Source organism: Ranitomeya variabilis, chromosome 3, assembly GCF_051348905.1.
Source record: "Ranitomeya variabilis isolate aRanVar5 chromosome 3, aRanVar5.hap1, whole genome shotgun sequence".
Lineage (NCBI taxonomy): Eukaryota > Metazoa > Chordata > Amphibia > Anura > Dendrobatidae > Ranitomeya > Ranitomeya variabilis.
The window spans coordinates 2,142,503-2,157,686 of NC_135234.1; the positions used below are offsets into that span (position 1 = coordinate 2,142,503).

Below are 15,184 nucleotides of genomic sequence, written 5' to 3' on the forward strand. Positions count from 1 at the left end.
AAAGGGGTTAAAGTAGGTGGGGTGTTATAAAAAATGCTCTGATACACGAGATCACACATCTAAATGAATCCCATATATTTGGGTGGATCTCACCGCGTGTTCAACATCAGCTGTTGCTCTATCACCGTCCACCTGATGTCCACCCCGATATGGAAATCTTAAGTGCTTTTTTCTGTGTAGGTAATAGGGCACAGAGCACTGAGGTTTTTGTGTATTTGTGTTTTTTTCAATATTATTTGTTGTTTGCCTATAAATTGGCTTTTTAAATAGATACCTAATTAAAGGTTATATTTTAAGCTGACATTTCACATAAAATATTGTGCTCTTATCCTTGATGACTAGTGTTGTTTATGGATATGCTAATTATGCATTGTGAAGGTCAGATAGTTTGCTGACTTTCAAAACAGAGGAGGAAAAACTATGCAAATAAATTAAATAAGTAATGCTACTGGGGATTACTCTGGAGCGGAGGCTTATTTCCATGTACCTGCAGTGGTTCCAGCGAGAGGTTAATATTACAGCACACTAATGTCACCTCCATCTACGTGGTCAGTTTGGTTGGGGCCCCTTCCGCTTGGAGCATTACTGCCCATGTGTACCGCAAGCTCCATAAAGGCAAAGAGCCCGAACCTCAGCCCCATGAGATGCCTTCAACCATGAGGCCAAAGTCGCCCGAGTCGGTTCCTGACCTCTCCTCTGTCGCTTGGTCTCATTTCCTTGCAGCTGTTATTCCCGATTTGGAGGTTTTCCTTCTCACATTTACGGTATTTCTTGTCTTACTCTCCTGAGGTCTCCTTCACCCTCTGTATAACGTCTGTACATGTTTCTCATGTTCTCTCTAATCTCATTTATAGGTTTTTCCAACCCCATGAAATTTGCCTTACAAATGGTTAAAATAACAAAAGTAGTAATATTGTCCATGGCAGTCAGCTGGCCCGCAGCTTTCCTGACCTGCCCTCAGTCCCCGGGCTCTAGTGATGGGGCAGATGATGTGGGGCAGATGATGTGGGGCAGATGATGGCGGCTTGTAGCCGTGACATGTTGGCATGATCAGAGATTGGCTGGAGGCGAGACCGGCGGGGTCCATCCACATGGGATCAGCAGCAGACCGCCATCACACTGCTTATTTATTTCATGGGGTGGATGCAGATGGGAGATCTGGCCCCAGCACTCTACAATGGGAGCTTTGTTTCGCCCGACCTGCTGAAATCCGTGATATTAGTCATCGTTATCAGTAATTGGTGGATGACTTCACGAGACCTCATCAGCTCACCCTACAGCTGAGGGTCACACTGCGTCCACCCGGTCTCCATCCACCCGGTCTCCATCCACCCGGTCTCCATCCACCCGTCACATCCCTCGCAGATCTCTCCATAATACAGTCCAGGATCACGTCATTTCACTGCACGCATCTCCCACATTCAGCTACGACACCCACCACCTCCACCCCACATCCAGAATAAGAAGCTCTGCACAGGTTTCATCTCTTTATTTTACTCCTAGATTTTCTTTACAGGGAGGGTGGAGGTGATCAGACAGGCAGCGACATGGAAGCATCACCACAGTGGTCACATGTAGGACACACGTTAGTGATCGGACACTGAAGACCAGGCAGATGTGATCACCGCGGCAGTCTCCATGGTCGGACGCCTGCGCACACAGGATTAGCCCTACGTTACTTCCCTGCTCCCTACGGGATGAGATGTCTGACATGATATGACGCTGCCTCTGTCCACTCCGTTACATGCTACTGACTTGTTAAGTTCTAAGCCTCTATCCCCGGCCGGAGGCAGTCATGTAATATGACACGGGCCCCTCCAGGGACCTGGAGCCCGGGAGTGAAGGAAGAGCAGAGCGCTCAAGAGACCGGGTTGTGCAGATCCATGTCTTCAGGAGCGTGACCCGAGTCCAATGGTTAGTCCAAAATACCGGAGTGATTTGTGCAGGTAAAGAACGTACATTCACAGTAGCTGCTGTGTGCAGAGCCGTTCCTGCTGCAGAACATGTGGCGTGTAGTGGATGTGCTGCAGAGCTGTGCTGCAGAGCCGCGCTCCCCCGCAGCTGCTGAGCAGAAGACTGAAGAGAAGTCACAGAGAACGCAAAAAGTGTGACCGGCTCAGTTTATTTGCATCCCAGTGACGAGGCCTCTATACTGTGACACCAGAAATAGGACTGTGAAAACGCACAAAATTCTAGTGGCAGCATGAGAATAAGGGCAGAGAGGAGCCAAAATAAAAGTTGGTGGAGAGAAGGGAGGAGCACGGGGCAGGGCTGGCATAAAGCGGCCCCCAGTGTTCAGAGGAGGGGAGTGGAGGTCAGAGCCTCTGCTGTCATAGGGCAAGTCGTGCACAGCTAGTTCTTGCACCTAAGAGAAGGCAGATTCCTACTGGCTCTCGGCACCAGTCCCAAGAGTCGAAACCTCCCCCTCCAGTCATGTTAGTACGAAACAGAAAGCAAGATACAGTCCAGACTGCCTCCGAATCATGCCGCCTGCAGCTAATTGGTCTTCTTCACGGCACTGTTACCATAACTGGAGCCTCGCTCAATCTCCGTCACACCGATCAGACGCCGAACAGCAAACGAGGCTGAAGAGAGAAGATCAGAGAAGGTCACCAGTAGTGATGAGCGAGTGTACTCGTTAGTCAGGTTTCTCCGAGCACGCTCGGGTGGTCTCCGAGTATTTGGATGTGCTCGGAGATTTAGTTTTCGTCGCCGCATCTGCATGATTTGCGACTGCTAGCCAGCCTGAGTACATGTGGGGGTTGCCTGTTTGTTAGGGAATTCCCACATGTGTTCAGCCTGTCTAGCAGCCGCAAATCATGAAGCTGCGGAGACTAAAACTAAATCTCTGAGCACATCCAAATACTCGGGAGACCACCTGAGCGTGCTCGCTCATCACAAGTCACCAGAAGAAAGCCCACCCTAGAGAAGGAAAAACAGCTCCTACCTGTCCACATGAAGCCCATAAATGCCAAGATGAGCAGGGGGGAACCACTGGCAAAGATGCCGATCGCAAATGAGATGAGTGGAGAGAGGAGAAGCGTGGCCCAAAACAGAAAGTTCAGCAGGGTCCATGGTCGTCGAGAGGGCACAATCTGGGGACCAGGAAAGGTGCCCTCCTGGATGTACTGCTCCTGTAGTGCATCCTGAAAAAGAAGCCAAAACACATCAGAAACTCATGACAACAGGCATTGCAATACTGTCCGGACAGATCATGTAGCAGCAGCCCCACCACCCCGACCACCTCTTCTGCCGCTGGTTGGAGGCACCACTCTTTCAAAGCGTACCTTCTCCTGATAGAGCCTGTGGAGCCAAGCTGCCGCCTCCAGCTCATCTTCCGGGATCTCTTCAAGGGGGAAACGCCTGAGACGACAGTGAAATGAGAGGGGTCCTCAATAGTCAGAGGATAGAAGGTTATTGGGCCCTGCTGATGTGCAGCTCACCTCACACACATGTCCGCTTCATACTTCTTCCCATACAAAATCCCCAGTAAAGATGGATTCTTGTTTTCACGGAAATTCAGGGTGACGTCATACACAGCAGAGACTGTGAAAGAACATGGAAGATGACAAAGCTGTAAGTGTGGAGGCTCACGATGACCATGCTGATGTGAGTGCGCCCAGCGCAGCTTGAGGCATGCGTTCTCACCAACCATAAACCATGCACGGGAGACGGCCGCAGGTTCCTTATGGCCTACAACTGCATTAGCCATTTATGCCTGACAAGGGCTTTTTGGGTTGTCCTGTACACAGCATTTATCTGATAAGGTAGCGGAGATTGCCCCAGCTATAAACATACTGAAAACTAAAGCAAGGCATTTGTGGAGCAGAGGTTTCCATTACCTGTTCCACGGAGACACTGGACTGCAGTAGTAAAGCCTTTCGTTCGGGGCAGGAGGTGATGTTTCAGCCGAGCGAGTCCCTTTTTATCTGCCACTTCCATGCTGATCTTATGCTTCGTCTCAGTGAATCTTGTCCCTTCACAATACAGCAAGAACTAGGAGAGAGAATAGATAAAAAAGATAGTCACTGAGGAAAGAAGAGGCAAAGTTCTGGGAAAATCATCTGATGTAATAAGGCTTGGCTTTAGATAACTGCGTCGCCCTTCAATCATCAGAAAAACATTTCTTTTACAATCTGAGCTCTCAGCAGAAAGATGCACCATGCCGAGAAGTCAAGGCCATTACCTTCATGCTGAAAAAAGCCTCGGTGACACGAGCCACAGAAGACCGCACTCACCCACATGTACTCCGGGTAGTCACGGAGGCTGTGCAGACCATTGATGACCATGTCACGATCTTCCTCCCATTTGCGCTTACAGAAGACAATTTCCAGGAAATACCACGTCCAGCCAATCAGCGGCACCATCAGCAGCTCTTTCTTGGCCAGAACTTTCGAACTCTTGTGACAAGAACAGAGGACAAAGCAAAAAAGCTTGGATTAGAGCAGACGGAGCCGTCACACTCTGAGCGGAGGAGACGCTGCAGTCACGGCACTGCTGGGTGTAAGACATTCGCAGCCTCACCTCCGTCACATGTAGTGAGAGATTACACTAAACATGAAGCGTACAGTTCCTGCAGGACATCACAACCACCACACTACTCACCCCCAAGACTCCAAAACGTTCACACATGGTCCAACCACACAGGAAGTCGATCTCAAAGTTGTGATTAAGGATGATTATGACATGCTCCTTCCCGAAGTGCGACACCGTCTCTTGGTCAGTGAAAAGGGTGCACTGTGTGCCGGACCACCACTCCAGGAGCATCACCAGCTCTGTGAGGGACAGGACATAGTGAGCACACAGGACAACCTTACCGTGCCCCAGCGCACCCCTGAACGCCACTTACGGCTCCACAGCGAGTAGGACAGACGACAGTTCACCCTGCGGTACAGCTGCTTGTTGTAGCTCCATAGCGGGAGGGTACACAGCTGCAGGAAATTGATTATCAGGCCGCTTACGACAAACACAAAGCCAATTAGCAGGTGGACCACAAACTGAGTCTTCAGGAACCCCCAAGCCCCCATTCTGGAGCCAGCATTCAGTGCCGCTTACACGGACCCTCACTCAAAGCCACCGTCCTGGGAAGAAACAAAAAAGAATGAGAGTGAGCTGAGGAGTAAAGCTGGGGCGAGAATGGAATGTACCTAACAGGACCCAACATGAGGTAGAGGATGTGAGAGTCGCCCTCAACCTCTCAGGCTACACATTAGGGGTGACCAAGGCATGCACAGCAGCATACATACAGCCACGATGAGCATCCAGCTCTCCGGGGGCTTGTCTGCATTTACCTCAATGCATTACTGCCAAACTTTGCAGAGGGTCTCATTATCTGGGGGCACCAAAAAAAGCAAAAAACACATCAGTCTCAACGTGCCTGACATTACATATCAGATGCAGGCGATACTTTATCCTTCATAGACTGCTCAGTATCATGTCCATCCGGATCCAGTAGACCCGAACCCTGAATAACAATTGACCCACAACTGTAGACAAAACATTTCTCACACAAACCTAGCAGGAATCAAATCCCCAGGACAACCCCAGTGTTGAGAGATGACACTGGGGTAGCATACAAGCGTGACCATAGAGGACTAGTACCCAACTGTGGAGGTGACACATGATTACTACACACACAGGCACTCACCAGTAAAGATAGTACACCATGGCCAGAGCAAACAAGGTGGCGCACACTCCGGAGAACAGGCAGACGGCAGACTGATTAGCCAACATTGTGGCCAAAGATCAGTATGTTCTTGAGAGAAAGTCTGCTGCCGACCCAATGAAGAAATACAGCAGAACGGTAATGAAATAGTCGGGTATCAGGTAGCCTGCTCACTATAACCCCCGAGAAGGCAACTGCGACAATTCACAGGACGTCCATAATCTTCACAGGGATCATTCAAGGTGTCTGGAGCCACCGATTCACTGCCCCATGAACCCCAGGAGTCTACCTCACATCGCTTATAAAAAGGGGAACTATTTCAGGGGAGTCTTTTGTGGAAAAAGCGTCCTGTCGATTCTTCTCCAGCACAGACGTGACAGGTGAGAGTCTAACTAAAGCCGGACAATCCCCGAGGATTAAGCCTGTGAGGGACAGATCTGCAGGGTCAGCAGAAGCCTGACCGGGGCCGGACGCCCCCTCATTCACTGGACCCCAACTCCCAGCAAACAGCGGGACTGAAAGAAAGATGTAAAATCCAAAAACCGTAACAATCCACCCCAGAGCCGAAACAGAATCGCAAAGAAAGCACTTATAGATTGAGCAGAGTAAAGCTGATAATCTGATTAATGTACAAATAGACAGCAGAAGAGACAGACCACAGCGAACAGACAAAGCACACGTCACCACAACATGAGACTAGTGAGAAGAGACCGAGCACACGTCACCACATGAGACTAGTGAGAAGAGACCGAGCACACAACACGAGACTAGTGAGAAGAGATCGAGCACACGTCACAACACAACAGACTAGTGAGGAGAGACTGAGCACACGTCACCACAACATGAGACTAGTGAGAAGAGACCGAGCACACGTCACCACATGAGACTAGTGAGAAGAGACCGAGCACACGTCACCACAACATGAGACTAGTGAGACGAGACCGAGCACACGTCACCACAACATGAGACTAGTGAGAAGAGACCGAGCACACAACACGAGACTAGTGAGAAGAGATCGAGCACACGTCACAACACAACAGACTAGTGAGGAGAGACTGAGCACACGTCACCACAACATGAGACTAGTGAGAAGAGACCGAGCACACGTCACCACAACATGAGACTAGTGAGAAGAGACCGCGCACAAGTCACCACAACACGAGACTAGTGAGAAGAGACCGAGCACACGTCACCACAACATGAGACTAGTGAGAAGAGACCGCGCACACATCACCACAACATGAGAGACTAAGCACACGTCACCACATGAGACTAGTGAGAAGAGACCGAGCACACATCACCACATGAGACTAGTGAGAAGAGACCGAGCACACGTCACCACAACATGAGACTAGTGAGAAGAGACCGAGCACACATCACAACAACATGAGAGCTAAGCACACGTCACCACATGAGACTAATGAGAAGAGACAAAGCACACGTCACCACATGAGACTAGTGAGAAGAGACCGAGCACACGTCACCACAACATGAGACTAGTGAGAAGAGACCGAGCACACGTCACCACAACACGAGTCTAGTGACAAGAGACCGAGCACACAACACCACAACACGAGAGACTAGTGAGAAGAGACCGAGCACATGTCACCACAACATGAGACTAGTGAGAAGAGACCGAGCACACATCACCAAAACATGAGACTAAGCACACGTCACCACATGAGACTAGTGAGAAGAGACCGAGCACACGTCACCACAACATGAGACTAGTGAGAAGAGACCGAGCACACGTCACCACAACATGAGACTAGTGAGAAGAGACCGAGCACACAACACGAGACTAGTGAGAAGAGATCGAGCACACGTCACAACACAACAGACTAGTGAGGAGAGACTGAGCACACATCACCACAACATGAGACTAGTGAGAAGAGACCGAGCACACGTCACCACAACATGAGACTAGTGAGAAGAGACCGAGCACACATCACAACATGAGAGACTAGTGAGAAGAGACCGAGCACACAACACGAGACTAGTGAGAAGAGATCGAGCACACGCCACAACACAACAGACTAGTGAGGAGAGACTGAGCACACATCACCACAACATGAGACTAGTGAGAAGAGACCGAGCACACGTCACCACAACATGAGACTAGTGAGAAGAGACCGAGCACACATCACAACATGAGAGACTAGTGAGAAGAGACCGAGCACACGTCACCACAACATGAGACTAGTGAGAAGAGACCGAGCACACATCACCACATGAGACTAGTGAGAAGAGACCGAGCACACGTCACCACAACATGAGACTAGTGAGAAGAGACCGAGCACACATCACAACAACATGAGAGCTAAGCACACGTCACCACATGAGACTAGTGAGAAGAGACCGAGCACACGTCACCACATGAGACTAGTGAGAAGAGACCGAGCACACGTCACCACATGAGACTAGTGAGAAGAGACCGAGCACACGTCACCACATGAGACTAGTGAGAAGAGACCGAGCACACGTCACCACATGAGACTAGTGAGAAGAGACCGAGCACACGTCACCACAACATGAGACTAGTGAGAAGAGACCCCGCACACATCACCACATGAGACTTCCCCATAATCCTGCAGAATGTAAGCCCGCAAGGGCAGGGTCCTCGCCCCTCTGTATCAGTCTGTCATTGTAAGTTGGTTTACTGTAAGTGATATATGTAACTTGTATGTAACCCCTTCTCATGTACAGCACCATGGAATCAATGGTGCTCTATAAATAAATAATAATAATAATAATAATAATAATAATAATGAGACTAGTGAGAAGAGACCAAGCACACGTCACCACATGAGACTAGTGAGAAGACACCGGGCACACGTAACCACAACATGAAACTAGTGAGAAGAGACCGCGCACACAACACCGCATGAGACTAGTGAGAAGAGACCGAGCACACATCGCCACAACATGAGAGACTAAGCACACGTCACCACATGAGACTAGTGAGAAGAGACCGAGCACACATCACCACATGAGACTAGTGAGAAGAGACCGAGCACACATCACCACAACATGAGAGACTAAGCACACGTCACCACATGAGACTAATGAGAAGAGACCGAGCACACGTCACCACATGAGACTAGTGAGAAGAGACCGAGCACAAGTCACCACATGAGACTAGTGAGAAGAGACCGAACACACATCACCACATGAGACTAGTGAGAAAAGACCAAGCACACGTCACCACAACATGAGACTAAGCACACGTCACCACATGAGACTAGTGAGAAGAGACCGAGCACACGTCACCACAACATGAGACTAGTGAGAAGAGACCGAGCACACATCACCACATGAGACTAGTGAGAAGAGACCAAGCACACGTCACCACGAGACTAGTGAGAAGAGACCGAGCACACATCACCACAACATGAGACTAGTGAGAAGAGACCGAGCACGTCATCACAACACATCAGAATAGTGAGAAGAGACCTAACACACAACACCACATGAGACTAGTGAGAAGACACCGAACACACAACACCACATGAGACTAGTGAGAAGAGACCGAGCACATGTCACCACAACATGAGACTAGTGAGAAGAGACCGAGCACACATCACCACATGAGATTAGTGAGAATAGACCGAGCACACATCACCACAACATGAGACTAGTGAGAAGAGACCGAGCACACATCACCACAACATGAGAGACTAAGCACACGTCACCACATGAGACTAGTGAGAAGAGACCAAGCACACGTCAACACATGAGACTAGTGAGAAGAGACCGAACCCACAACACCACATGAGACTAGTGAGAAGAGACCGAGCACACGTCACCACATGAGACTAGTGAGAAGAGACCGAGCACACGTCACCACATGAGACTAGTGAGAAGAGACCAAGCACACGTCACCACATGAGACTAGTGAGAAGAGACCGAACCCACAACACCACATGAGACTAGTGAGAAGAGACCGAGCACACGTCACCACATGAGACTAGTGAGAAGAGACTGAGCACACGTCACCACATGAGACTAGTGAGAAGAGACTGAGCACACGTCACCACATGAGACTAGTGAGAAGAGACTGAGCACACGTCACCACATCAGACTAGTGAGAAGAGACTGAGCACACGTCACCACATGAGACTAGTGAGAAGAGACCGAACACACAACACCACATGAGACTAGTGAGAAGAGACCGAGCACACGTCACCACATGAGACTAGTGAGAAGAGACCGAGCACACGTCACCACATGAGACTAGTGAGAAGAGACCGAACACACAACACCACATGAGACAAGTGAGAAGAGACCGAGCACACGTCACCACATGAGACTAGTGAGAAGAGACCGAGCACACGTCACCAAATGAGACTAGTGAGAAGAGACCAAGCACACGTCACCACGAGACTAGTGAGAAGAGACCGAACACACGTCACCACATGAGACTAGTGAGAAGAGACCGAGCACACGTCACCACATGAGACTAGTGAGAAGAGACCGAGCACACGTCACCACATGAGACTAGTGAGAAGAGACCAAGCACACGTCACCACGAGACTAGTGAGAAGAGACCGAGCACACATCACCACAACATGAGAGACTAAGCACACGTCACCACATGAGACTAGTGAGAAGAGACCGAGCACACATTACCACATGAGACTAGTGAGAAGAGACCGAACACACATCACCACATGAAACTAGTGAGAAGAGACCAAGCACACGTCACCACGAGACTAGTGAGAAGAGACCAAGCACACGTCACCACAACATGAGACTAGTGAGAAGAGACCGAACCCACAACACCACATGAGACTAGTGAGAAGAGACCGAGCACACGTCACCACATGAGACTAGTGAGAAGAGACTGAGCACACGTCACCACATGAGACTAGTGAGAAGAGACTGAGCACACGTCACCACATGAGACTAGTGAGAAGAGACTGAGCACACGTCACCACATGAGACTAGTGAGAAGAGACTGAGCACACGTCACCACATGAGACTAGTGAGAAGAGACTGAGCACACGTCACCACATGAGACTAGTGAGAAGAGACTGAGCACACGTCACCACATGAGACTAGTGAGAAGAGACCGAACACACAACACCACATGAGACTAGTGAGAAGAGACCAAGCACACATCACCACATGAGACTAGTGAGAAGAGACCAAGCACACGTCACCACATGAGACTAGTGAGAAGAGACCGAGCACACGTCACCACAACATGAGACTAGTGAGAAGAGACCGAGCACACGTCACCACAACATGAGACTAGTGAGAAGAGACCGAGCACACGTCACAACACAACAGACTAGTGAGGAGAGACTGAGCACACGTCACCACAACATGAGACTAGTGAGAAGAGACCCAGCACACAACACCAGACTAGTGAGAAGAGACCGAGCACACGTCACCACAACATGAGACTAGTGAGAAGAGACCGCGCACACATCACCACATGAGACTAGTGAGAAGAGACCGAGCACACAACACGAGACTAGTGAGAAGAGACCGAGCACACGTCACCACAACATGAGACTAGTGAGAAGAGACCGCGCACACATCACCACAACATGAGAGACTAAGCACACGTCACCACATGAGACTAGTGAGAAGAGACCAAGCACACGTCACCACATGAGACTAGTGAGAAGAGACCGAACCCACAACACCACATGAGACTAGTGAGAAGAGACCGAGCACACGTCACCACATGAGACTAGTGAGAAGAGACCGAGCACACGTCACCACATGAGACTAGTGAGAAGAGACCGAGCACACGTCACCACATGAGACTAGTGAGAAGAGACTGAGCACACGTCACCACATGAGACTAGTGAGAAGAGACCGCGCACACATCACCACAACATGAGAGACTAAGCACACGTCACCACATGAGACTAGTGAGAAGAGACCAAGCACACGTCACCACATGAGACTAGTGAGAAGAGACCGAACCCACAACACCACATGAGACTAGTGAGAAGAGACCGAGCACACGTCACCACATGAGACTAGTGAGAAGAGACCGAGCACACGTCACCACATGAGACTAGTGAGAAGAGACCAAGCACACGTCACCACATGAGACTAGTGAGAAGAGACCGAACCCACAACACCACATGAGACTAGTGAGAAGAGACCGAGCACACGTCACCACATGAGACTAGTGAGAAGAGACCGAGCACACGTCACCACATGAGACTAGTGAGAAGAGACTGAGCACACGTCACCACATGAGACTAGTGAGAAGAGACTGAGCACACGTCACCACATGAGACTAGTGAGAAGAGACCGAACACACACCACATGAGACTAGTGAGAAGAGACCGAGCACACGTCACCACATGAGACTAGAGAAGAGACCGAGCACACGTCACCACATGAGACTAGTGAGAAGAGACCGAACACACAACACCACATGAGACAAGTGAGAAGAGACCGAGCACACGTCACCACATGAGACTAGTGAGAAGAGACCGAGCACACGTCACCAAATGAGACTAGTGAGAAGAGACCAAGCACACGTCACCACGAGACTAGTGAGAAGAGACCGAACACACGTCACCACATGAGACTAGTGAGAAGAGACCGAGCACACGTCACCACATGAGACTAGTGAGAAGAGACCGAGCACACGTCACCACATGAGACTAGTGAGAAGAGACCAAGCACACGTCACCACGAGACTAGTGAGAAGAGACCGAGCACACATCACCACAACATGAGAGACTAAGCACACGTCACCACATGAGACTAGTGAGAAGAGACCGAGCACACATTACCACATGAGACTAGTGAGAAGAGACCGAACACACATCACCACATGAAACTAGTGAGAAGAGACCAAGCACACGTCACCACGAGACTAGTGAGAAGAGACCAAGCACACGTCACCACAACATGAGACTAGTGAGAAGAGACCGAACCCACAACACCACATGAGACTAGTGAGAAGAGACCGAGCACACGTCACCACATGAGACTAGTGAGAAGAGACCGAGCACACGTCACAACACAACAGACTAGTGAGGAGAGACTGAGCACACGTCACAACATGAGACTAGTAAGAAGAGACCCAGCACACAACACCAGACTAGTGAGAAGAGACCGAGCACACGTCACCACAACATGAGACTAGTGAGAAGAGACCGCGCACACATCACCACATGAGACTAGTGAGAAGAGACCGAGCACACAACACGAGACTAGTGAGAAGAGACCGAGCACACGTCACCACAACATGAGACTAGTGAGAAGAGACCGCGCACACATCACCACAACATGAGAGACTAAGCACACATCACCACATGAGACTAGTGAGAAGAGACCAAGCACACGTCACCACATGAGACTAGTGAGAAGAGACCGAACCCACAACACCAAATGAGACTAGTGAGAAGAGACCGAGCACACGTCACCACATGAGACTAGTGAGAAGAGACCGAGCACACGTCACCACATGAGACTAGTGAGAAGAGACCAAGCACACGTCACCACATGAGACTAGTGAGAAGAGACCGAACCCACAACACCACATGAGACTAGTGAGAAGAGACCGAGCACACGTCACCACATGAGACTAGTGAGAATAGACCGAGCACACGTCACCACATGAGACTAGTGAGAAGAGACTGAGCACACGTCACATGAGACTAGTGAGAAGAGACCGAGCACACGTCACCACAACATGAGAGACTAAGCAACTGTCACCACATGAGACTAGGGAGAATAGACCGAGCACACGTCACATGAGACTAGTGAGAAGAGACCGAGCACACATCACCACAACATGAGAGACTAAGCAACTGTCACCACATGAGACTAGGGAGAATAGACCGAGCACACGTCACCACATGAGACTAGTGAGAAGAGACCGAACACACAACACCACATGAGACTAGTGAGAAGAGACCGAGCACACGTCACCACATGAGACTAGTGAGAAGAGACCGAGCACACGTCACCACATGAGACTAGTGAGAAGAGACCGAACACACAACACCACATGAGACAAGTGAGAAGAGACCGAGCACACGTCACCACATGAGACTAGTGAGAAGAGACTGAGCACACGTCACCACATGAGACTAGTGAGAAGAGACCGAACACACAACACCACATGAGACTAGTGAGAAGAGACCGAGCACACGTCACCACATGAGACTAGTGAGAAGAGACCGAGCACACGTCACCACATGAGACTGGTGAGAAGAGACCGAACACACAACACCACATGAGACAAGTGAGAAGAGACCGAGCACACGTCACCACATGAGACTAGTGAGAAGAGACCGAGCACACGTCACCAAATGAGACTAGTGAGAAGAGACCAAGCACACGTCACCACGAGACTAGTGAGAAGAGACCGAACACACGTCACCACATGAGACTAGTGAGAAGAGACCGAGCACACGTCACCACATGAGACTAGTGAGAAGAGACCGAGCACACGTCACCACATGAGACTAGTGAGAAGAGACCAAGCACACGTCACCACGAGACTAGTGAGAAGAGACCGAGCACACATCACCACAACATGAGAGACTAAGCACACGTCACCACATGAGACTAGTGAGAAGAGACCGAGCACACATTACCACATGAGACTAGTGAGAAGAGACCGAACACACATCACCACATGAAACTAGTGAGAAGAGACCAAGCACACGTCACCACGAGACTAGTGAGAAGAGACCAAGCACACGTCACCACAACATGAGACTAGTGAGAAGAGACCGAACCCACAACACCACATGAGACTAGTGAGAAGAGACCGAGCACACGTCACCACATTAGACTAGTGAGAAGAGACTGAGCACACGTCACCACATGAGACTAGTGAGAAGAGACTGAGCACACGTCACCACATGAGACTAGTGAGAAGAGACTGAGCACACGTCACCACATGAGACTAGTGAGAAGAGACTGAGCACACGTCACCACATGAGACTAGTGAGAAGAGACCGAACACACAACACCACATGAGACTAGTGAGAAGAGACCAAGCACACATCACCACATGAGACTAGTGAGAAGAGACCAAGCACACGTCACCACATGAGACTAGTGAGAAGAGACCGAGCACACGTCACCACAACATGAGACTAGTGAGAAGAGACCGAGCACACGTCACCACAACATGAGACTAGTGAGAAGAGACCGAGCACACGTCACAACACAACAGACTAGTGAGGAGAGACTGAGCACACGTCACCACAACATGAGACTAGTGAGAAGAGACCCAGCACACAACACCAGACTAGTGAGAAGAGACCGAGCACACGTCACCACAACATGAGACTAGTGAGAAGAGACCGCGCACACATCACCACATGAGACTAGTGAGAAGAGACCGAGCACACAACACGAGACTAGTGAGAAGAGACCGAGCACACGTCACCACAACATGAGACTAGTGAGAAGAGACCGCGCACACATCACCACAACATGAGAGACTAAGCACACGTCACCACATGAGACTAGTGAGAAGAGACCAAGCACACGTCACCACATGAGACTAGTGAGAAGAGACCG

The 15,184-nt window shown here is 50.0% G+C and overlaps 1 protein-coding gene across 1 annotated transcript in view; it reads right to left on the reverse strand.

Annotated features, from left to right (window-relative positions):
- Nucleotides 1–1,474: 1,474 nt before the first annotated feature.
- Nucleotides 1,475–15,184, reverse strand: part of AGPAT3 (1-acylglycerol-3-phosphate O-acyltransferase 3) — a 41,467-nt gene continuing 27,757 nt past the window's right edge. The window contains exons 2-9 of the mRNA XM_077293544.1: nucleotides 4,850–5,081; nucleotides 4,606–4,775; nucleotides 4,239–4,400; nucleotides 3,843–3,996; nucleotides 3,444–3,546; nucleotides 3,288–3,363; nucleotides 2,948–3,146; nucleotides 1,475–2,585 (exon numbers count right to left, since the gene is read on the reverse strand). Coding sequence (XP_077149659.1) covers nucleotides 2,497–2,585; nucleotides 2,948–3,146; nucleotides 3,288–3,363; nucleotides 3,444–3,546; nucleotides 3,843–3,996; nucleotides 4,239–4,400; nucleotides 4,606–4,775; nucleotides 4,850–5,027 — 1,131 coding nt within the window. The 5' untranslated portion in view covers nucleotides 5,028–5,081 and the 3' untranslated portion in view covers nucleotides 1,475–2,496. The remainder of the gene's footprint in view (nucleotides 2,586–2,947; nucleotides 3,147–3,287; nucleotides 3,364–3,443; nucleotides 3,547–3,842; nucleotides 3,997–4,238; nucleotides 4,401–4,605; nucleotides 4,776–4,849; nucleotides 5,082–15,184) is intronic.